The sequence below is a fragment of the Centrocercus urophasianus genome, unplaced genomic scaffold, assembly GCF_019232065.1.
Source record: "Centrocercus urophasianus isolate 14NV4802_14NV808 unplaced genomic scaffold, USGS_Curo_1.0 seq_33, whole genome shotgun sequence".
In the NCBI taxonomy this organism is placed as follows: Eukaryota; Metazoa; Chordata; class Aves; order Galliformes; family Phasianidae; genus Centrocercus; species Centrocercus urophasianus.
The window spans coordinates 3,341,139-3,366,300 of NW_024884900.1; the positions used below are offsets into that span (position 1 = coordinate 3,341,139).

General features: G+C 43.8%; 1 protein-coding gene across 2 annotated transcripts in view; it reads right to left on the reverse strand.

Annotated features, from left to right (window-relative positions):
* The window catches only part of PIGL (phosphatidylinositol glycan anchor biosynthesis class L), a 47,850-nt gene that overhangs the window by 1,490 nt on the left and 21,198 nt on the right, over nt 1-25,162 (reverse strand). For both annotated transcript variants that reach the window (XM_042830332.1, XM_042830331.1), the window contains 3 exons: nt 16,152-16,242; nt 10,614-10,681; nt 2,748-2,779 (listed from right to left, as the gene is read on the reverse strand). In XM_042830332.1, coding sequence (XP_042686266.1) covers nt 2,748-2,779; nt 10,614-10,681; nt 16,152-16,242 — 191 coding nt within the window. The remainder of the gene's footprint in view (nt 1-2,747; nt 2,780-10,613; nt 10,682-16,151; nt 16,243-25,162) is intronic.

Genomic DNA, 25,162 nt, shown 5'->3' on the forward strand with positions numbered 1-25,162 from the left:
GTGTAGACATGCAGTCAGATACGCCATTAGATTTCCAATGAGATAAAGAACAATGTTGAATTGCTACAAAGGCTGCATAATGGATCGTTTTAGTGACATGCTCACTTTGCTGCAACGAGCCTTGCTTTAATCCAGCCAAAGCCTGCAGTGGCAGCCCTGACCAACTCCGAAACATTTCCTTACCTTTCCATCTCTTTCTTTCCTCTCACCTTCAAAAGAAAGGAGCAAAGCCCTCCTGCAGCTGCCGGCAGATGGCAGCCCGAGGCAGCTGCAAACGCACAGCCTGGCTGGGTCACTGCAAGCACCTACAGTGCTGGTGGCCCTGTGGTCAGAACCATGTCATTGCCGTGCCACGTTTCTGCTCCCCACTGCAGCCTCGGCTGCTCAACCTCGCAAGGTCACCGTGTGGGTCCCTGTGGAGCTGCAGCTGTGCAATGCTGTCTGGGAGGACCGACAGCAGCGCCAAGCTCCCTGCAGTGTGTCCCTGGGACGTGCGGGAACGCAGGCAGCTGGGTGACCGGGTGGCCTGTGTCACCTCCTGATAGCCCGGCTGCTCACGGTCCTTCCTGACACGTCACAGACTGAGCAGTTGCTGTTTAGCTGCCATAAGGTTTCAGCCTGCTGTCACGAAGGATGCTCTGCAGTGATGAGTGTGTTGCTGCTCCATGCAGAAGTGCCCTGACAGCTTTTACTTGGCACTAAAAACACTTCTTGTTTCCAAGCGGCAAATCTGTGCTCTTTTTAACTCTAGAATGCACCAGCTCTCTTCCTCAGAACAGCAAAGCCTGCAGGTTCTGTTCCTGCTATTCCCCAAATCTCAGCAGTAAGGTCCCCAAAACAGCTGCAACCACACTCAATATTTAGTATTCATCACTTGGGCCTCCTGGGCCCCCATCGGTCAGATCAGGCAAAGCCATGGGCATTCAAGCTTCACAACATGAAGGGCACTGTAACAGCCTTCTGTGTCAGTGATATGACAAGGATCTCCACATGCTGACAGCAAGGGCTGCTCTGCATGGGAATGTGAGATGAAGTGAAGCAGGGAAGGAATGTACAGTTTAGTGAGAGATGGAAAAGGATTGAGAGAAACAGACTGCACCCTGCCAAGCAGGGTAAGAGAAGTGCTGCCATTGATGAGTCTACTCCTATGACACCAGCAGGTGAAGCTCTTCAGAGCCTGCTGTGCCTGTGACCTGGGCAGGACAGGATTAACAGTGTAATACAACCTCTCTAGGTTGGCAGAAAGGGCAAGATCAATATAGCTAGTGGATTAGACCTAGAATAGAAGCGCATAAAGCCTGTTTGGCTTGGCTTTCTACTTTCAAATTGCTTATGCAGCAAGTATGCTTAGAATGAGATTATTAGCAGATCTACGCATGCTAAGGGCTTGCACTGCTCCTGACAGACATCAGCACACCAACTCTTCTGAAAGAGTGGTGGTTAAAGCTGGACAGGGCCAGCAATTGGGGTGGATTCATACCAGCAGCTGTCTTGGCTTCTAGAAACAAGCCTACATGCTTGTGCCTGGCCTGGACAACTTGATTACAGATTATAAAAAGCCTGCTGTCTTTATGCTGGCTAAGGGCATTAGAAAGCAAAGCAGGATATTTAGGGTGCTCATTTGCATATCAGTGAGGCAATGCAAGGCTTAGCTGGCTTTTGCATTTGCAGAGAGATTTTCTCTGGATTCCCTGATCACATGAGCTTACACGGGTTCACCCGCAAATACTTCTCTCTTACCAACAGCAGAGCAGGACATTTCCATGGCCTGAACATGCCTTTCAGCTCTATCCAGACAGCCTCAATCCCAGCATCACTCTCGTTTCATTAAGCCCCTCTGATGCACAGCCCTGCACGCCTGCCAGATCAAATTATAAATACCAGGAATTTCAATGAGACTGGAACTATATTTGGAAAGGCTTAGCGTAAGCAGCAGCATGGGAGCTCCCCATTCCTTTAGCATTTGTAGGTCATGTCAGATGTGATGTAATCAGAGCAGCAAGGCTTTTATATAGCTTCAGGAGTTTCATGATGCTGCTAGAGAAATGGAAATGCTATCTACATGTGGGTCTGTTTCAAACCTGAACCAATTTGAGGCACAGCCCATCCAGTCTATTCAGGACCACATTATGTCTGATGTCCATGTCTAAACCAGCATGAACTGAGCACAGAGCTGATTTGGTCTAGAAAATAACTGACATCTAGCAGCAACATCTACCACTGCAGTTCCTTGTTCTTTCTCTGTCCTGCATACAGCGCATACACAGCTCTTTGCTGTTACCTCAGAGTTCCTAGGACAGGAGTTGGCATTAATGCTATTTTTCTTAGATGGCAGAATCGAAGAGACTAGAGTGAGAGCTCAGTTATAGGGCATTTTGCCATCTTGGCCCCAGCTCTCTCCACTAGATCTTGGTCTGCAATGTGCTACTATCAGGGAATAAAACTAATTTTGCCCTTACATTTAAGCAAGATTGCAAAAATCATAGAGCAGACACCAAGTCACACCACTGATACGGGACAACCCCAAAGGACAGGAAAGGCATAAGCTCCTCAAACCAGACAGGAAAGTGACTGCAGAGGAGCCTTAGCTGGTGAAAGGCTGCAGGGAGATAAAAGAGCAAGAAAGGGTTCAGTTGTGGGTTTCATTTGCATTTCAAATAGAGGTGGGTATGGCAGATGAAGCCCTGGACAGAACATGTGAAGGATTGCCTAATGTGTGCAGAGTCATGACTGTTTGTGTGACATACCTTCAGGTAACCTCCTCTCTGAAAGCAGGTACCTGTGAAAGAAGAGATACACGTAGGTAAACAATAACGAAGGTACTCAAATCTTGATGTTATAGACATGGACTCTGTATTAACCCCTTTCTCTTAATACACATTTACAATAGTTGATCTTAAAAGAAAGTTAAGGAGCAGACGCTGGAGGCATATGTGAGGCTGGGGACACAGCACAAATAAGCTCCATAAATCCAAGTCACTCTCAAACTTCTGTTGCACTAAGGGAAACTATAGGAGGCTGCCAAAGGTTCTCTTTGATAGCATTTGCTCTTACAGGTCTGTCTGCTGACCAGGAACATAGCTGACAGCTCCTGCTTGGGGACCAACTTCATTCTTTCTAACCTGTGCTGGCATTGGGACATCCAAAAATTTGCTCCAACTTGTTGCTCAATAAGACTTTTACCTGTTCATGACTTTTACCTGGGAAATTTCTGTGACAAAAACATGTCCTTTGGAATAGAATGAGGGGACAATTTTTTTCTGCTCTGGCCCTATTCATGGTGACAGAACACCTATGCTTGCATCACCATTTGAATGCCTCCAGATTTGGCCCATCAAAAGGATGGGAGGAAGCAGGTCTCCAGCAGATGGCACTCCGAGCTGTCCCAGACCCAGGCTTGCTCTTCCATTAGAAGAAGATATCCAAACAATGGAACATTTGCCAAAAAGAGAAAGGAAATAAAAAAAAAAAAAGGAAAGTTATTTAACCCTGTGTAATATTTAAAAAGATTGTTATCATCTTATAGTGGTGTATTAAACAAAGGACAACATGACAGTTCATGTGTAAATCAGCCAGGATAAAACATACATTATATGTAAACTGTTATGTTTCTCCAGTCACTTTCAAACTAGGATTATCTCTGGCTGTTGGTTAAGTTCAAGGAAAAGGATTAGCTACACAGGAGTAGACAAAATAGGAAGTACTGAAATATGAATAGCCAAAGCAATTCAAAGCAAAAACGAAGCCAGAATGCAGGTCATGGCAGAACTCAAACAGCAATCAGGAGACATAGGCCTTAAACAGATTTTCTTGCCAATGGTCTCCTCCAGAGCCAAAGATCAACAAGCAATACCATTTTCTACTAAACAGTGGCCTTGTAATATTGGCTTAGCCCTCTTATGCCCCACTACTCAAGTCCTACTGTACAGACCAAGACTGTCAATGTTGCTCCATAAACACTACCAGCAATTTTTCAGAGGCAAGGGAAAGGTTTAAATATCTCCATTAATGTGTGCTCTGCTCTTCTGCCAGAAGTTTCTTCCCCTCCAGCTAGAATCTGGCCACCCAAAGTGGTGATTCAGCACTCAGTAAAGCTAGCAGGGTGGGAACTTATTTTAAAATAAACTTGAAGAGAGAAAGCAGTGAGGGGTGGGAAATTTGGCTACCTATCCCAAGTCCTAGTGCCTGTTCTGGGTGTGCTGCTGCTGTACTGAGACTGTCAAAGCACTAACTGACAGCAAGTTAAAGGTTGTGAAGAGCTGCTCCAAGAGTGAACTAATAATCACCATTTCTGGCCACTAGAAACAGAAACAAAGAGAGATCCAGTTCATATGGAAATGTTCCAGCAGGAGCAGGGTGCACCTTCAGCAGGGAAGGAAAGTTTAATCCAGCAGAAAACGAAGGGGCTTGTGTTTGTGTAAAGGTTCAGAGATGCACAAACTACATGGTTTGGTTAAGGAAAGGACTTCAACACTGCAGCTAGAGAGACTTGATTCTGATCTGGAAGAACAGGCACAGAGAAACTCGGATCGTTTCCTTATCCTTTTTGTCCTGAGCCAAATAGTTCAGCTCTGTGCAGAGCTCTCAGAATGGACTCCACCCAGGTGCAGAGGAATTGCAGCCTTGCTCATTCCTATTTCTCAGGCTAGAGCTGGCAATGAACTGCGTGGTTGCAGAAAGAGAGAGAGAAGCAGAGGAAGAGAGAGAAAGCAACATGTTCATAAAAACTAGCCAATCCTCCCCCAAATCAATCTTCTTGCTCCCATCTCCACCCTGCTGAAGCTTTCTCCATGGGACGCTTCCAAGTAGGGGAGAGGTTGCAGCTGTCTGTTGTTGCCATTTCGGGAATGCTGTTTTATAGATTGGACTTGCTGTGGTTTGGGTGAAATGAAAGAGTTTGGCATAAAATCTTGACAAGTCAAACACAAACAGGCTCTTTTTTTAGCAGTGTTTTTGTGTTTTTCTTCCAAAGAGACCTTTTATAAAAATTCTTTTCTTTTAAATATAGAGCTCATTCCCATCCACCCATCAAATCCCAAAGGGCAGCTGATTTCAAGGTACTTCTCACTGCACCCCCTGTTTTTTTGTAGGTTTCAGATCCACATTTGAAACCAAGTGCAACCCTCTGCAAAGAAGAGCTCCAAAATACTATGAGACTTGTGATGGCATCCACCATTTCTGCACTGCAAGGACCATCCCTCAAGGACCAGCAGCTTTGAAAGTTACTCCTGCCTGTAGCTATCACCCAGCACAAAAACTGAAGTGGCCAACAAACCCCATTCTGCAAACTGCTGAATGGAGATAGCTCCCAAATCCTTTATTCAGCCTACTTCAATGAAAGCTGTCAGCAAAGCAAGTGGGCTAGCTCGAAAGTACAGATCCCTGATATCAGCCTGTGAAGGCAAGAAGGAATAAGTCAAGATGGAGCTGGGACCTCTGCCTCAGGGAACACAGAGCTTCTCTGGTTAGAAGCAGGACTGATGCTCAGGTGGGTGGATCACAACTTTGGTAATGTTCTCTTCAGTGAGAAATTGTTCACAGAAATCAATGACTTCACTCTCCAATTAGATCCTGGTGCCAAAGGTAAAACCCTTCACTGTGCTACACTGGATGCTGTAGAGCCCTGGGGAAATGCAGTTTTCAAGAGCATGGCAAAAGAATGGATGTCTTCAAGATACGCTGGGGCTCCGTTTAGGATCCTAACCTCCAATCTGCCCAATTAATCTGATGAAACAGATGTGAAAGAGGAAGAACAGTTAGTCTCCTAGGAATCACCAAGACATTAGAGGGATATACTTGCCAGATGTTGAATGTTTACTATCTGGAACGCTTCCTCCCTCCCTAACTGGACTTTCTGGCTGCCTTTCCATGCACCCTGAACTACACCACGTAACGACATGCAGCTTTTTAAACACTATTCAGACACTCTGTACTCACGTGGATCACAGTGGTAAAAGATGGTTCCATCATTCAGAAAAAAAAGGGGCAATTCAGAGATTTTCCAGTTGACAGAGCTTCTCTTTGGCTCTGTGCTTAGGTCCCTGCACTGGGAGAAGAATGTGCAGTGTCACTGCTCCAGTCATGCTGCTAGCAGTCTAGTGACACTGGGAAGGACATTCCTTGAGGCTGTTTCTTCAGAAAAAAAAACACCAAGAACTTCTTGTTAGAAGGGAATCCCTGCTGACTACCAACAATACAGTGCCCTGTGTGCAACCTTACCCTAATGGCTCTCACCACCCCAGTGCCCTTCCACGTTCCTGAATGAGCTCAGTCAAATTAAGGAATGAGATGAAATCTAGGAGGAAATACCCAGCAAGATACCAAATTGATGTATACCAGGCATAGGGCAGTCATCTGAGGGGAAAGCACAGAAACTTAGAGGATAAAAAACAGGACATTTCTTTCTTGACCTTAAGGACAGAGTCTGGGTCCAACCACAGCTACTATTCACAAATTCTCCCATCACTTAGGACATTTGAGACAGTTAAAACAAAATACCAGAAGTGAGCTGGGCTGTTAAAGGACAGACTGAAACATAAAATAATGCACTCTGTTGTTTCTCCAATCCTCTTTATTTTGCAGGAACCCTACAACTCTGTTAGGGCCTAAAGAATCCCAACCATACACATCAACGACACAAAAAAATCCTTTTCCAAGGTGGAGCAAATAATAGTTGGTTTGGAAGAAAGATTTACTGGGAGAAAGCAAGGGAAATAAGATTGTAGTCCGCTTTGAAAACATAAATGAGATGTCACTCATTTGAAATACGTGGACTACAGATACTTAAAAGGAGTGAGGGACCAGAGTCCCATTCTAGCCCTGCACTGTAAAAAGATCTGCAATAAAAATGGTAGATGGGAACCCATACACTATCATCAAGCTAATTATCATAGAAACAGCTTGCTTCTTGTTCAACATGTTCTTACAGACCTGAACTTAGAAAATCAATACAAGCACAACTGTGCTTTGTAGAGATGTAATCCAGTAGGCAGCTTTTGAAATCAGTACCTACCAAATGTGGCTGGACAATGGTGATCACTGTTTAGATACACTTATTTGAAACTGGCATTTAATCAGATCTCCTCTTTGAGGAAACCCTGGTGCAATCCACCCTCACGGTGCTGTGTACCATGGCTGGCATTCATAAATGGGGTACTCAGAAGTCAAGCTGTGACATGTAAGTGCAAAAGGCATTGGTGGCACTCAAGCTGCATCACAATCAACTCAAGAGAGGTACAGCATTAAGCTCCCAAATATCATTTCTGCAGCGATATCACAGTCCCATTTACAACCTACCACTGAGCTGATGGATGTTAAGAAACATCCTGAAAGACTGAGAGGTGTTTTTCTAAATTGAACTGATGAGAATAGGCTCAGCTAATGATTCTTTGATGTAGCTTTTTATATGGCATCGTTGATATAAGTTTTATGGATGCAGTTGCTATAACAACATAATGCATGGTTAAATATAGTAGCTCCTATTTTCCACTCAGTTTGCTCTGCCCTAAGCAGACAAGGACTATTCTTTTCTGTTCTAGTTGGGATGAAATGGATTTGATTGCTCACTGAAGAAAACAAATGTTACAGTCCTTCCTCCCCCTCACAGCGGCCATTTCTCCCCACCTTAAGCAAGCAAATAACAAAATCAACAGCCCTCGGTTTGCTGGGCAAGAAGGCTTGTATAAAAACCAAAATGCAAGATGACTCATGCAAAGCTAGAACTCCTTGATATTACATGTGATCTCAGTGCAAACACTGTCATTTCAAAGTGCAGGAAAGAGGTTCTCAGATATTCCTGTCACGTATTATTTACCATGGTTATTATTGTAGTGCTTTAGTGACTGACCAAATACTAAGAAAGGGAATTAAGTGACCCTGATGTCACTTGAGACCTGTTCATTCTTGTGAATGTGTGTACAGGGTCCAGTCTTGGCCACAGGGAAAGCTCCTACTTTGAGGATAAAGGAGAATTATGTCCAAATCCAGGCCAGAGGGAAAGAAATAGAGCTATAGAAAATTGCATTCAATTCCCTCTTCTTTGCTATACTGTTGGTTTTGTTTTTTTTTTTGTTTGTTTCTTTGGATGATTTTTGATTTTTTTTTTTTCTCCAATCTGGAAAGCAGAACTGAAATACTCCCAGGGGAGATCAAAATCAAACAGCAATTTGTGTTTCTCCCCCATCCTATTTTTGGGTGTTTTTTTTTTTTTTTTTTCCCCTTAGTATTTTTCCCTTGCAAAAGAAGAAACCCACTCTCAAACCTTGGCATTTCACAGATCTGAAGGCTAGGTATACAACAGCATCTGGACTCCTTGCAGGGTGTTACAAGGATATTTGGTGCAAGTGGAATTCAGAACAGTTTCTGAATAGCTTCTGCTCTTCTGAACATAACTTCTGTCTCAGATCCTAGAAAGGTTATTTACATTCTTAGCAGATAATGCTGAGCTATGATCATTTCCTGAACTGTTGTGCTTCTTGCAGCTGTTTAATAATTTGTATCTCCTGAAGCAAGGAGCTGTGGAATGGATCACATGCCCTGTTGTACCTCTGCTCTTGCAGCAAGCAACCTCTCAGTGGGCATAAGGTCAGTCTCCCAAAGAGCTGAGTGTTGCTTTATCAGCTTTCTGCTTCACCCTTTCCACTTGCCATCATAGTGGAGGCAGAGTCCTGCAGACCTCATTTAAGGATGGCTAATAAATAAACGCATTCCACATGATACCTAGAGAAGAGAGTTCATTTGTCTTTTTGCTGCCATGTAGCACACAGGCCCTGGGGCAGCAACCTCTGCTCTGCAAAGCCCTGCTAGCAGGGGGTATTGTGAGAAGCCCCACATATGCTCCTGGTGCTGCCTGCACTAGCCAGTATATAAGAACTCACCAGGGCACTGAAAATCAGGAGTGGTACAGTCACGCTCTACTTCCTCCATGACACAAACTGAAAAATAATGAGAGCAAGCAAGACACTAAAAATAAAATTAACCTTTCAGTGACCACAGCATCACTCCTGGCACACACAGATGACTGAGTTGCCACACTTATTTTTGCTGATTCAGGACCAGAAAAGAGATGAGACACAAACTGGTCCTTAATTAATGAGAAATGCTTATATATTCTGAAACAAGTGAGACCACCTCATCAGCTCAGGGCAATATTCTATTTGGGCTAAGGACTAATGCAAAGATCTGGGCTCAAGGGGCCTCCAGATAAAGAATACTTCTCAGGAAGTTACTCTGAGACAAGAAAAAGGTTAACAATTCCCTATGCATATGTAAGAAACCTACAGTGCAAAGGTGGTAAAGTGATTTCTGCACAGGTACAAAGTGACACAAAAGCAGAATCGGGATAATAGTTGATACAGCTGTTACAGCTGCTACCTTGTTTTCCCTATATTTCTTCAGGACACAGGGGGATATCTAACAGTCTGTCTTCTATTTCTATTTGCAAGCCCTATGGCAAACTGTCTGAGGGAACACTGAAGGTCCTGGTAGCTGGAAGCTCTCTGCAAACGCTCTGCAAATGTGTAAGCATCAGCCATCAACCTCTGTCCTTTGTTCACCCCTCAAGCAACATCGTGCTGGAAAGCATCTCACCACTTAGTCCAAACAAACGCACTGTTTACTTTAACTTCACTTCCCTTCTTTCTGTTAAGATATTTCAGAAGATCTTGGGAAAAGCCACGATCTCCTCTAACATTGAGTTCCAGCCATGAGATAGGATCCAAGATTCTCAGCATCTTCCCAGAAGAGCTCAGTAGGTCCCAGTATGGGATGTGTGGCTCTGTAGCTTTCTTCAAGCAAGTAAGGAAGGAAAAATGACTATGATGTTGGAGATCCAGTTACTTGAATTGCACAGATGATTCAGAAAACAACTGGGTGCTAAAGATACAAGATAACTTGCAAAGAGTTCTTCTCATGCCTGGAAAAGACAGGGGCGGCTCTAAGGGAAATCACTCTAGGACACAATGCATCTGAATGAGCAGTTAAAATAAAATATGGTTAGCTGCCTTGCCAGGAAAAAATTGGGTGATTTTTGTCTAGCATCCTTCCTACATCACAACACAGAATTTAAAGAATAAAGCAGTGAACTGACTTGGGAAGATCAGTAAATAGGAACTGCTTTCATGAAAGAGCAATATCCTTTGCCCAGAGTAGTAAATTCAGACAACCAGATGGCATAGCAAACATCCTCCTGAACAATGGTGCAGGCCTCTCCAAAATTCCACTACCACCAGCTCATGCATCTATTCACATACTCACCTCAAATCAGAAACGCAATGATCTGTGGCACACTTCAGTGCAAGTGCATTCACTCACTGCACTAAGAGTAAGAATGCGTCACTGCTCTGAGATCAAGAATGAGAAGAGCAAAAGAGGCCTCAGTGAAAGGAAGACCAGCAAAGCACCAGCAGGTGGAATAATAAAGAGTGCTGTGCGTCATTTACAACACTGTAGGCACTCCTCTAAATAGCATCACATCCCATGGCCTGGCACACAGGTATGAGCAAAGTTAATACTGCTCTTGGCTCTAGCTGGTAATTAACTGCTTACACACAAACACCACGTTCACTCTGTAACACTACAGGGAGGCATCCGACAAAGCACACAGAGCACTGTACCTTAAAGCAGTGTAGAGAGCAATGTGGTTAGCATGACCACTCACTCCTCCCGCATCAAAAGTTACCACCTGCAAAATAAAACCACAGAACAGTAAACATTTTGAAGAATAAAGAGACAATGCAATAACCAGCTTTGACATCTAACGCAGCGCTGTCCCAGCCCATTGTCTCCAAAGAGTTGTTTTTGTGTTGCACAATGTAGCCTTTGTGCGTGAACTCAAGTTACAGAAACACTACTAAACAAATAAGTGAGGACACTCTGGAACTAACCAACTATACAGTCTAATAGCTTAAACAAGGGAGAAACGATAAGTACCATGTTCCCAATGGCAGGATGCTCCTGTTACTTATTATGTAGCCAAAAGGTTACTTTCAGAGTAATCTCATGCAAACTTGTTCTTGTCCTAAGTAGTCCAGCTCTATGAATCACTCTCTCCTGAATCTGAGAACATACCAGAATGCCTGTGAACTGCAGGGTGAGACTATAAGCTTGCTGTGCTGTGATTCAGGACAGATTGCTCTAATAAGAGCAACACAATTGTGCATTACTGTCCTGATTGTAATGAGACTTCATCACACAACAGCAATAGTTGATAATCTGATATGAGAATAAACCTTTTTAAGGAATCAGCTGATTGCCTTCTTTGTACAGCCAAGTCAGGCTGTCAGCTGAATGAGAAGAGCATGTTGTTTTTTTGCTTCTCTACAGGGAGAAATGAGGACTTTTTAATGCAGAAATAACATCTGAAAGTAGCATTAACAAGTTGCTATCCAAAGCATGGAATACCCTTGGCTCCCAGTCCTCAGAGCCACTCAATAACATACTGGGGCAAAGCATCCACCCTAAGTGCTCATTCTGCACAGTACTGTGAAGTAGGTATCAAAAGATTCCTGCTACCAATCTGGAAGACAAAGTGGCAGCACAAAGTGTAGGGCAGACGGGGTATATATGCTGGTACTGGTATGGTTTCCATATGGTGAAAGTGACAGCCCTTCAACAGCATCGTTAGGCTTCCACACTGAAAGAGGCCAAGCAGCAGTTCTTCACAGCTCCTTTCTCCATGACCAGGAAGGAATCAAACTCCCTACATTTCAACAGATATTTGCTTCTTTGCCAGCCCGTTCTTCCTCAAGGGAAAAAAAAAATGTTACCGCCTTGCTTACTCACCACAGCTCCCTCCTCAACATCTATTTTCTAAGCAAGGCTTGAACTACTGGGTTAATGATCAAGGGAAGATCAAAAGCCACCCTGCCCATCCTGCAACTTTCTACTCCACCCTCCAACAGAAGAGGCCCTTTCACACATAGGAGATACCGTGTAAAGGACAGGAAACAGAGACAGTGAAAAATACTTCAAATCCCACAGACTCCAGGCAAACCTGCTAACCAGCCCATGCATCTAGCACAAGCCCACAGACAGACCCTCTGCTTTGCCCAGTGGCTGTAATTGTGTTGCCACCAAGTAGCAGGTGGCTTCTGGTTTGGCTGTTTTTATTGTACATCAGCACTACTTGACAGTCTGTCTGCAGGGACTGCATGGTCTGGAATGGTGCTCAGCTCTCCCTAAAATTATCAGCTTTTTAAGGAGCTCATCTGGGAAAGATGTTACTGAACTCTGTACAGCTTGAGGAACCAGCACAGCACTCTGCACTCTACAGATAAGAAACAGTGCGCTCTGAACTCATCTCTACCTATAGTGGAGCTCTCCTGACATGACAACGTGTCCCACTCACTACAGGCAGAATAAATTCCTGAGCAGGTGATTAACAGTGAGAGTCTGATAAGGATTGCATTGGACTCTCACTTAACCTTTTAACCATACAGGGACAGAGCAAGCTTTGTCTCTTCTACCTGATAATTTATGTTTATGTAACCTGTATAAATAAAACGTCTTCAAGATTACCACCCCGCTGTAAAATGTGGTTGAAATCAGCCAATGGGCTCTAAGGTCTTTTGAAACACGCACATGCACACACACAAATTGCATTATACTTGTTTCCTTGGGAAACCAAACTATAAACTCAAGGCAAGCCAAAACACACATTTTCCTTTCTATAGCGAGCACAGGAGAACAAACTAGAAGACCAAGATAAGAGGCTACAGTGAGCAGACTAAATAAGCTAATCACTATTTTGACAAAACTGGCTCAGGCCAACTATAGGAGCATAAAGCTGGGTTAGGAAATGTTCTTGACGTGGAAATTATCTGCACAGAAACACCTTTGGAGGTTTTCCTTCTCCACATCTGTTCTGAAATAGGAGTTGCTGCTCTTCATATTGCTGTGGTTATGTAACATGTGAATCAAGTAAAGAGATTGCACGGAGTTCACTTTAAATTGATACTGTCTAATTTACTGTTAGGACAATTGCAACCTAATAGGCTGTGTCTCTTCAACTGCAGAAATCTGTAAACATAACTCCCACGGTACCTGCACACTGACCTGGTCACAGCAGCATTCACCTGATCTGCAGGCAGGTCATCTTTGTCCTCAAAGATCCTTCAGGCTGACTGTGACACATTGGTGGCGCCCCCTATCCAGTATGTAGCTTCTAGGTCTGGGTTCTAAAACAGAGCACTGATTCCACAGCATCACTGTGGTGCTCAAGGCTTATAGCAGGCAGCAATCACATGCAAATATATTCCTCAAGCTTCAGGGATTAATTTCATTGATGAAAAAATCTGAACTTCTTTCTCACATGATGAAGATATTTTCACATGGGAGCATTTTCTTCCTCCACATGGTGCAGTTAGCTCGCTTCCTTCAAACACATGACCTGAACCAGGCAGATGATGAAATCAAGCAAACCATCAAGGCAGGATGAAGAAACCGGAACATCTTGAAACCCTGGGTTAAAAACAGGCTTAGCCAGTCCTGGGAGCAAAAGGGTAGGATAGGAAATACACTTGATGTGGAAATTATTGCTCAATGAAATCTTCAGGGCAAGAGGGAGTTCCCTCCCCACACCTGCTCTGAAATGGGAGCTGCTGCTGTTGGTGTTGCTGGGTTTTCTTTTGGGTGACTTTGGTATTTAGGAAATTGAGCTTTCGCTAATGGAAACCAGAGCAGCAGCCAAGACAAACAGATCCAGAAATCCCATCCAGAGTGGGGAGAGCACAGAGGAAATTACTCAGTTACAAGCAGAAAACCCCTGAGAAGTCTGGAGTCCATGCTCCCTCTACATGCTGCGTGTGCTGCAGAAGCTGTGTGTCTCCCTCACTCTGCCTGGCATTGTACAGTCATTCAGAGCATACACACCTACTCAAGTACACTGCTGTAGATAGAAACATCTTCGCTTTTTAAGAAAGACCATCCCATGAAGTGCTACAGCAAGAACCTGCATTCTAATAGCATCATTTCATAGGCCCAAGGGTCTGGCTATCCAGACTGATTTGGAGCTGAGCAAAGACAATGGGACTCTTCTGCAAACAGCTGAATGGATAATGTTTCCAGCAGCCTATGGTGGAAGGCATCTTTTAATCTCTTACTGCTGAATTCTGGTCTTGGCACTGCAGCTGCCCTGCTCACAGTCTGAATGTCACCTTGTAATCCAAGCTTTGCTGTCACCAAATCTGCAATCCTGAAGAGGAGAATTTCATAATCTGGGGCTGCCTGGGGCCCACACAATACTATGCAACTTCATTTTCTTTATATGCCAAATACTTTCTAATCAGGATCAAGACTATCCTTGGCTGCTCCCCCAGCACCACTGGCTTTTGCTTATAAATCCAGCAGGCAGGAAATAATTTCCCAAGTCTATAAATTAGTTTTGGATTTGAGCACACCAACTGTTAATTTCTGTGCCTGCTCTATTTGGCATGGAGCTTGGATGAAACATGTCCCTGTAGCTCTCAGCAAGATTGAGTTACTCTTGGACTTCCAGGGCAATTGTGGAAATGAGTAACAATGCAATGGAACAAAACTATGCCTAACACGGTGCCTTGCAATCTTTCAGACCTGCTGGAATTGCAGCATGCTTCTCCACTACCAGGTGACACATGTTCTGTAAATAAAAAAATACCATTTTCTGTGATAAGATAAGGGAGAACTGGAGACATTTTTCCCACGGGGTAGTAAAGGCAATATATGTCTTCCAATCACGTTAACTTCAGTGAATTAGCTGGATGTGCTTGAAACTCTGTTAACTTACATTTTGATTAAGCTCTTTTAACACGTTAAGCTAATCCTATCACTTTCACCATTACTGAAACAGACTCAGTTTACCTTTCAAGACAAGGCTACTGTCTCATACAACAGACTGGCAAACACACAGCAAGTTTGCAGTTCCAAAATGCTGGAAGTTGGACAAAGGCAATTTGGTGCTTGCTTTCCGTTGTTGGCAAACTAGGTCTGCTCTTTCCTGAAAGGTATTACAGCAGATATTTGAGACCATGTGATTACCTGTGACACTGAAAATAATGCAAGTTCAGGGGGCAGTTCATGACCACCGTTCCCATGAAGATGCTTCAGTGGCCACTGATGCTGCTGACATTCTGCTAGAATCATTTGTCCTCATTGCTGCTGAAGGAACTGCTAAGGGGAATGCAACAGGCCCTGCCACAGCACTCTTCATTACTACAGCTACACCCTATAATACCAGCAGCACAGCAGGGCAAGCACTAGTGGTTGTGCATGCTTCTTGCTTCCCAATTCCCCACACTTGATTTTTCAGCTCACGCTACGTTAGTGCCAGACTCTTGCTTCTCCAGAACGAACAGCTTGAGTTTAATTTCCTCTGAGGCAAAGATCTAACCCTCTCTAACCATCTATAGAAAGTTCTGGTGTTCTCAGAGCTTCTACTGGGATTCCGGTGCACTTGTCCCAGTGCCCAGGAGAGTCACAAAAACGCAATACAAATCCTGTTGTGTCAGGAGCTTTCAGATTAGATTAAAACCTATCTATTCACCGGATCAAAAGGCACAAAAGGACTGCACAAACACTGGATTTGTCTCTGTGTACAGCAATATATTCCATGGAAAATTAGCCACAGAATCAATACAATTGGATACATGTTGCTGTTTTTCATGCTCAGGGGGCTTTCATGCTGCAGGAGCTGCGGCTTCTTGTTTTGCACACTGATGAAACACTTCAAAGTTTTTTTGTGATTTTGCTGCTAATCAGTGTGTGACAATAACACGTGTGATCACAGCAACGGTCAACAGAAAAGAACAGAGCACAGTTTTCCATGTTTTCTTTTCCTATTTGATGGAAAGAACTCTATTTCTAGGAACTCTGGTTTAATAACCTTCAATCCTGCCCCTACTAATCTAGCCTTCTAACATGCCTGCCAATGTCCTTCAAACCTAAGCCTAAACCAACGCCTAAATCCCAATCAGGCCCTTTTTAGCAATAAAACTTAGTAACACGGGAAAAACAATTGTTTTAAAATATAAGAAACATTTGAGGAGTTACTAAAACAAAACCTCTCCACTGTTTATTTCCCAATGAGAAGCCAAGAAAGATCTCTGGATCTTTTTCTAGGAGTGGCCTAGAACAGTAGCTCAAAAGCGCTGCCTGTGTGGTAGGAAGTTTCACATTACCAGGTTGATGTTGTTGGCTTCTATATGCTTCAGCACGAAGGAGGCAAGGAGCCGTGTGTCCCATTCAACAGAAGGATTGTCTGGAAGATCCCTAAAAATGACAAGTGCAATTAGTCACTTCAATCCTGAAAAACTTCGTAAGAACCATGTCAGAAAAGAGACTGAAATCAAGATATATTTATTTACCACTTAAAACCACTGAAACCTTACTTAGAGTCTTAGAAGTCTATATATTGGGAAGTAGAGGGGGGAAAAACAAGGCTGGAAGGGAAACAGCAATTCCAACACCCTCCTTTGTCAAGCTCTCCTTTTCTTCTGACCTCTATGGCAGACTTCCTGGCTGCTCTATTTCAAGCAGCACCTATTTTGTCCCATGATTCTTGTTCTCTGTTTGTCCCAGTCAAATTCCTCTCTATACACATAAAGAAATAACTATCAAATATTTATTTAAAAGCTCTTTTAAAACTCACTTTCCCAAAAGGCTTTCTAATTGTAATCTACTGGTGAATTACATACAAAAAATAGCCTCCTCTCATTTACAGAGGACTAAACCATTAACCTCAACCAAAGGACAACATAGTTGTAATTATATTGCGAGGATTTGATAGCAGTTCATCTGTTTTTTTTAACTGCTTTGCATACTAACTCATCTGTGACAGAGTGCTCTCCCTAGGTATTTCAGATTGCAAGCTCCTACGGACAGGGACTGTGATCCACATGCAAAATAACATCAGGAAGCCAATAGAATTATTCCATGTTTACACAACTGCCAGCTGAATTTGACCTCTCAGTAATTACGTATGAATGATGCCAAAAAAACATTGCTTGCAAAGTTAAAAAGGTTATTTGTAACAACAGCAAAACATGCAGCTGCTGAATACCAATGATGACATGTTCAACTGGTCCTTTGCTCAGACCTTCTCCGTCCTCTGATAGTGTGATAATTGCTATGAGGTGGTTGAGCAGAAAAGCAGCTTCACAGCCTTTTCACAGACACACAGGTTTCAGCTCTGACTGATCCAGCTGCGTGCTGCTGGGAGCAGGGGAGCCACTTCCCAACACTCCTCACGCCTCACTGACTCCCAAGACAGAAGGGCTGCAACACCTGCAGCAAAACAGGACAGCGTCTCCCTGGCTCATTCTCAGCCCTGATCTTCATGAGAGATCTCCTGGCCACAAATCTTCCCACTGCTGTAAATAGCAGTTGCAGTAGAAGGAGGAACCTCAAGCACAAACTGAGTGTTAGCATATTAACCATCCTATTTCATAGCTCTGTTCAGCACAGGCCAAAATAATGTGCTGTTAGAAACCACAACAATAAAGAAAGGCATTTCTATAATACACATTCTAGTCATGCTCCCTGGGTTGACATTACTGACAACAGAAATTTTTGTTTGCCAGTCCCTGTTGTACAGACAGCATCTTTGCCTGATGTACAAAAGGCATTTGATTTCCATCACAGAAAAGATCCTTCAGTACATCTGCTGGCTGTCCCATCCAGTTAACAAACCTGCAAGTAATCTGCTCAAGACAAAAACTTTCCCATCTTGTGGTCGAAGATGAAGCAGCCCTGAAGGTATTACAAGTCCCACCACAATGCAGCAACCTTTATATTGAGCACATTTCTAAAACGTGCTTCAAAATATCCCAAGAACCCAAGAACATGCACACTGAGAGGAGTCTAAGAGTGCCTCAGCTGTTTGAATGGCACCTTTGAGGTTATGTCAAGGCTTAATCTGATAATATTGGAGTGGTAAATTAATCTAAATGGATTCTCTGCTGGCCACATAGAATGCAAATACCGTTGCCTATCTTGGACAGTGGACAAATGGAGCTGTGGAGGAAGTCTCATTAAAGTAGGAGTGCTCCAACAGCAAGAGGTCAGGAAAAAAAATATAGGGCTTGGTATTTACAATGTCCAGGAGGCTCCTGGTGTCATATCTGCTGCACTGTATTGGGCTGTCTCCAAAATGCTGCCGGGTAGTGGAGCAGGTTTTAACTAGTTCAGACAGATAAAGATCCTCCTCCTTCAATGGAAATGAACTGCTGGAGGCAAGGGTTTAAAATCCCTGGAAACAAAACAATCTGAAGGCACGAGCAAATTAACTCAGTGAACACCAAAGTGATTAGATGGGAATGTTCTCCAAGAAAAAAATCTACTTCTACCGACTTACTGCTGCTCATTCACTCCCGGTAAGGAAAAAAAAGCTTTTTCCCTGTATCATGTCATTCATTGAGCACCAAAGATAGAGAAGCAAAATTATAACTCTTTAATAGCTGTGATGGCCCACTGAGACATCCTTAGCTCATTCAGCAAACATGAGAAGTGACACACAAATTAAATGACGTGCCCAAAGTCACCCAGAGAAATCAGCAGTACAACTGCCAACACATCAACCTGAATCACTTCAGGATTATTATTATTAGTGTTTGCTAAGAGTTTAGTACTTTGTGCAGTCATCACGATAGTACAGACCGTGCTATAAGCATGAGATCAATGGCTTTATGCCTGTGCTCTGGAAATAGTAACAGTCCAGCCCACGTAAGGATGAAACACGACAAAGAAAACCAAGTTCATACAGCCTGTACGTACACACGAGATGTTCTTACAGGAGGCCTCTGCGCGGTAGAAGGATACAAACTTTGAAAACTGCCATGCTTCAGTACAACACATTTTTCCTAATATTCTACATCAGCGCTCAGCAAATTTGAAAGGTCCACTGACTTCCTGGACTATTCAAGTTGCACTTGTTACATTTTTTACTTTTAGGGCTTAGTATGAGAAACATTCAGCATTTCAACAGTTAATTCCACACTGCCTTTCTGGCTAAGGCTGATAATGCCCCTGAGCTCAAGGTCGAAGGGCTGAGATAAAGGACTATGAAGGAGTGAAAACTAGCACATTCCCTGGAGCAGACTGGAGCTTGTCCCAGGAAGAACCATTCCCCACGCTCTCTCTCCCTGTCCTCTGCCCCAGAGAGCTCCTTGCTGCTGCTGTCGGTCACTGAAACAGACCAAGATATAAATCCTGCACTGGAGAGCCCTCCCAGGTCGCTGCTGGAGAGTGCCAGTGAGAGAGGTGAAGAGCTTTGGTCACTTGGCCTCATTTCCACCAACCTATACAGCCTGGAAGTGATCTTTATGGGCATTCCATGTGACTGACGACAAGCACAGGTGGCCAACAGGGAAAAATAGAGAGATGCATGGAAGAGGTAAAAAAATATTTTTAATGAAATGAGGTTTCTCTCCAGAAATGTTTTATCAGCTGTTTTCAGTGAAAATTGTGCTGTGCACTGTACAGGGGAATTTACAGCTGTGCCGAGGGATCTATAGACTGAAGGGAGAGAGAAATAGAGAATTATTCTGCAGTTGCAGCCAGATAGTGCTGGTTTCTGCTGATTTCAGCAGACCCAGATACAGGAAACACTGTACCTTTGAAAACAAGGTGCATTCTACCTTTATCCATCCAAGGCAATGCCACCATCAGTAGGGGGAACCAGAAAAGACCTGCGGTTTTCTCCCTCACCTCCTTTCTTCCTCCTTGCCAAACTAGGCTGGCAGAGTGGGCGCTGGTATCTGCAGTCCCCTTCCCAAAGGTCTGCATAGGAAACACAATGCAGAGGGAGGCACAACAAATCATGTGAGCAAGTTAAAGCAACATTCAACCTTGAGCAGATCTCGCCCAGCAGCCTTACAACTGGCTGAATGAAAGCAATGTTAAAAATCTCTGCTCGATGCCAGCTCCCCTCCAGGCCGCCTCCTCTTGCCTGCTGTGGGCTGTGGAGCAGAGCTCATCTTCTGCCTCAGCCTTGGCCATGAACACCCTGTAAATGTTGCCAGTAATGCTGTCCTTGCCAGTAGCCTGGACAATTTTGTTCGGTCATCTTTCTAGGAATCTTTAGGCTGAAGGCAGCTACATTCCTGCCATTGGAAAGGTGTCTTTAGAAACTTAAACACCTTCACAGATCTGTACTGCCAAGTGACACCTTTCTTATATGATATACTGCTCCATCCCTGTCCAGTTTTCCACTGCTTATCCTCCACAGGTCTTTAGCAACAGCCAGTGCATTTATAACATACAATCCTCTTTCAAAGTCTTCCATGGAATTCATTCTGTTCACGAACTAAGCTCTCATGACCACTCTGAAGGTGAAGTTAAATGAACAGTTAGCCTGTGTGACATCCACATGGCTTTGCAAAGACCAATTGGGCTGTCCTGGAAGGGACACTTGCAGTGACATCTGCCTCTCCTATAAGCTGTAGAACTGGGAATCTTCAGGCCCCTGGGTGCACTGTGAAGCAGTGCCTCCCACTGTGCGGCAGCTTCCTGATGGGATCCGGCAAACACACCTCTGCCTTGACATGAAGCCCCTGCAGGTGATCACGGAGAAGGGAGAGCAGAAGCAGCGGGACTCCTTCTGGAAGGTGCCCAGTTGTCCATTAACACATTCTGAAAAAAAATCCTTCAAGGTACTACCATGATTTTCCATTCCATTACACACCAATGAAGTAAAGACAAAGGAGTTTTCCGATTTCTTATTGCCTTTTCATCCTGCAGCGTGACCTTAATCAATCCATGGCAAGGGACCAGCAAACATTTTTGCATCATTTCTTCTCCTTACCCCTCCCTCCCCAGTGAATGATTGTACATTAAGTCAGCATAATTGGAGATGGATAGTGGATTACATAGGAAACAGGTGAACTGCTGTGCAATGGGCTCCCAGCTGAGAACAGTGACCACGGTGTGTTGGAACAAAGCACGCCCTTTGTATAGACTTAACTGTACAAAATGAACATCTGGGCAATTGAAACTGGATCAAAAAGCAAAAGATCCCACAGAACAAAATGACGTGAGCGCACAATTAGTGAAAAAGCTATGTGATGACTAGAGGCAATCAGTGACCTTTATATCATAGCATCAAAGTAATTGAAAGAAATGAGTAAACAGAAATTATTTCATGCTCTATAAAGTAGAGCAGAGAATTTTTATTTTTAAGATAATGCTGCGATAAGTTAAGACATGCTACCCCCGGATCTTGAAGCAGAGCCTCTAAATCCTTCCACTAATATCTATTATCAATTCCTCCTCCTGTAATGAACAATAACAGGAGGGAAGTACTGCTATTCAGCTGCATGTACATCTTTGATTCAAACGAAAAGATCCCCTTTAGACAAAAGACCGGCATCTTAAAGCATCATGTAAAACAGAGAACAGATGCTGTGTGCTTTGCTGGAATGTAACAATCCACAATTTAGGAGAACAAGGGAATAAAGCGGGATACTAACAGTTGAATACTGCAACATTTAGAAATAAAACATGCTTCAAATATTAAAAAAAAAAAGCAGAATGGACTTATTCTTTTTCTCCTGCACTTAACTTCTGCAATGTGTAACATTAGACCTACTTTATACACATCTCAAAGGTAAATTAAGAAAGTTTAGATGCCTAAAAGACAGGTTAAGTGCTGACCTCACTAATGTGAGGCTGAAGTCATGCACTGAGAGCAAGAACACCAAGACAGGCAGCACTCTGCTCAGTTTCCTCCTAGCCCAGGCAAGGTGTGCATGCTCCTGCAGCAGGCTGTACCTCTGCCGATGGTATTCCAAGCACCTCTGTTACTCCCCAGCAGTCAATAGCAATTGGGTGACTGGGGAACAAACTTTCTGACTTGGCCACAATCGTGTGTTCCTGTTGGAGAAATAAGAATCCTTTGGGTTTAAATTCAAAGGAATTATTAGAGAATACAGGACTGCTTCTATGCAAGGTCTATCCAAATGTCCCTGTACTCATTTTTTTTAAATGAATTATTGATGATTTCTCAGCAGAGTTTAATGTCTATTCACAGAGATGACACAATTGCTTATCATAATTTGAAATCTGGTATTCATTTGACGTCTGTGCCTCGGTGCCTTGTTGATAAATTACAGCACAAAGCTCTGTAGGAACAAGTTCATATTCAATGCCTTTAATCAAAAACAATTGATGGTACCTTTCAAGAACAGAAATGCATAGAAACGACAGTGGCTAAAGCTAGTTTTAAGAAGTAACTTTAAAAATCTAGTTTTCAGAAGGCATCAGGCCCAGATATGTAAGGACAGGAAACAACATTCAGCTCAACTAATTGTGAATTAACCTCTGATACAGTCCCAGCTTTCCTATCTCCCACTTTCCAGTTCTGTGAAAAGGAAATATTAATACGTTCCATTTATTTACCTAAGTTTGAGAACCTTCTAAAAGAAGTGTTATGGCCCCAAAACATTAAAAAGGCTGCAACAAGCTCCAAAATGCTGATTTGGTGAACTGTTCCACCCATGGCACACAGGAACACTGCAATAAGGACAATGTCTTCTGGAGCAGCTAGGACTTCCTTAGGGGCTGGTGCCAAACAGAGAATGAACTCCCAAATCAGATGTCATCACAAATTACTTTGCTTTCAGCTGCAAATACCAGTAATACTCCTTGGAACATATCCTTCCTAGCAGAAACACAGTAATACTTACAGTTTAAAATTCCCTAGACACTCCAGTGCACATAAGAAACACGAGTTATTTGGGCCAAATGCTATTCCAACAATGGAGATCCTGCTTGCCAAAGCACGTGATAACAATTTGGGTGTCTCACCTACTGCAAGGTGTCACAGTGCAACACTGCAGCTAAGGAACTTGCCTTTCACAGGGTCATGCTGCTGGAGAATGAGAGTTCTGTCTACAGCTCCTTGTCTGATCCCACACAGCAAATCACACGTGGCAAACATGCACGTAAGAGAGGATCAATGCTGTGCTGCAAACATAGGACCTGCTAGAGGAGAAATGTGACTTGGGAGCCTTGTGCAATTGTCACACTCAGTGCGTGACATTCATGTTCTAACTGTGCTGCTTGAACGTGCTCAGGAACTTTGTAGTCATTGTTACTGATTGACCAACTGCCCAAGGCATTGAGCACCAAATAGCTCAGCTTCGAATTCAGCTGCCAGAGAAAGGAGAGGCCTCTAATTCAGTTGTTTCAGTCTATGCTGAGAAGCCCCAACTTCAGCTTAAGCAGAAATCTACAGTGGATTAGTTACAAGAATGATGAGGTGCCATAGGGTGTATCAGGAACCCCGGTAACACTGTAACAAAGAGTCAAGTTCAAGACCCCTTTCACCCTTGAACTGCATGCTATATTTTAAGCTACATTCCCAATTTTCACCCGTGTGTGAGTTGCATCTGTCTTTGAACATCCACTGCATGCAAAAATAAGGCCATTTACAGACCTTTTCCCCTGCTAGCTGTGATGAGAGCAGGATATACTACACACACCTGTACTGAATGGGGCCCACCTACCCCACATCAGGGGCACATTTTCACCCACTCACTGCTGAGCGTGGCTCCTGCACTACTTGCACTTCGCAGTACTGCAGGCTCACCAGCAGCGGCTTGCCAAGTGCTGGGCAAGAAGCCTCCCTTTCAGTTTATAGAAGCTGGACTTCTGCAGGATCCGTTGGGGGTCATTAGAGAGTTCACTGCAAACATCAGTCAGAGGCCAGACTTCATAGTCTCAGGAGAGCTGGGGCTGCCATGCTGAATTATGAGTCAGCACTTCCTCCTCTGGCCCACTGAAATGTGGTTTGGGCAGCAGACAATAGCGCAGTGTGAAACGCAGTCAATTCCACTCACATCTTGGAGAGGCACGTAGATCATTAAAGTTCCTACCTAGTTCACAAAAACGTCCCAGAAAAACATCCCAGAAAAATAAAAAAAAGAAAACCGCCAATGTTTTTCTGAACATCCGTTGGTGAAGTGCATTTCTGGCACTTATCCCAAATGACTGACAAATAGCATCTCTCAGCATTATCTGGTAAACTCATCTGTACACTTCTAATAAAAGAAACAGCTTCAGACACTCAATTGTCCAGCATCCCAGAACACAACTGCCAGGCAAGGACATACACGAAGCAGCTCTTCAGTTCTATGTCCTCCTAAGAGCAAAATGATGTGATGGAAGCACTCAGCAGAAAGATACAGCACCCATGGACTACAGCAGTCAGTAGCCTTTGGCAATTTTGCTCCATGTTCCCAGAACCATCTGCTCTTGCCTCTATCTCCCATCTGGGAGGTGATAAACTGATCTGAAACCAAACAGGATGGACTCATCCCAACACCCAGCTCCTTGGACCCACTGATTTACCACCTCAGTACGTCTGTGCCCACTCTGGTACTTCTGATAATAAGAACACAGCACATTCTCCCCAGATCATCACCTCTATCATAAGAAATGAGCATGGCAAGGCCTGCATGGAATCACCAGTTAGCTCTAGAATGTCTCATAGCAGTGCCCACGTCCTTGTCTTTGCCATAGTGCCTAGGAATTAATCTGGAGCCTGACAGTCTAAGATGTCCTGATTGAGAACAAAAGGCCCAGCAACCCTAAATTCAAACTTCTGTTTTACATTTGAAATATGAACCACCAGGAATACAAGGACTGTGAGGGACAGACCACAGGACTTCACTCTTCCCTTCCTCATTTCTTTTGTTTTGCAAAATGCTTTGAAAGAAGAACAGAGCAGCATGGCACAGCTTGGGACAGGGAGCATTAATCCACGCACTGAATAGCCAACTCCAACCACCAAGAAGCTGCCTGCACAAATCCTGGCACTACTGGCTCAAGGGCAGACCCCCGGTTTCAGAATGCTGGGAAGGAGGGCTCAGTCTCCTGGCAGAGCTGCAGGAAGCAGACAGGTGGAGTGGGGATGCAGTGTGTTCTTTCTAGCCAGGATTTAACTACAGCACTGACACATATCATAATGTGCCCAGGTGGAAAGGGTACAAAGCCAAGGGAAGGAGCAGAAAGTCTCCCTGCAGCAAAATCCTTCAGAGGCAAATGGCTGAAACACCCCAACATGTAGCTGCTGTTTCATCACAACGTTAATACTGAATCCATTTGCTCTTGGAATAAGAAATACATTGTGTTGTATAGCCAAGAACTGCAGTCTCAATCCTGCCTCAGGTAAGTCAAACAGAACATTGATGTT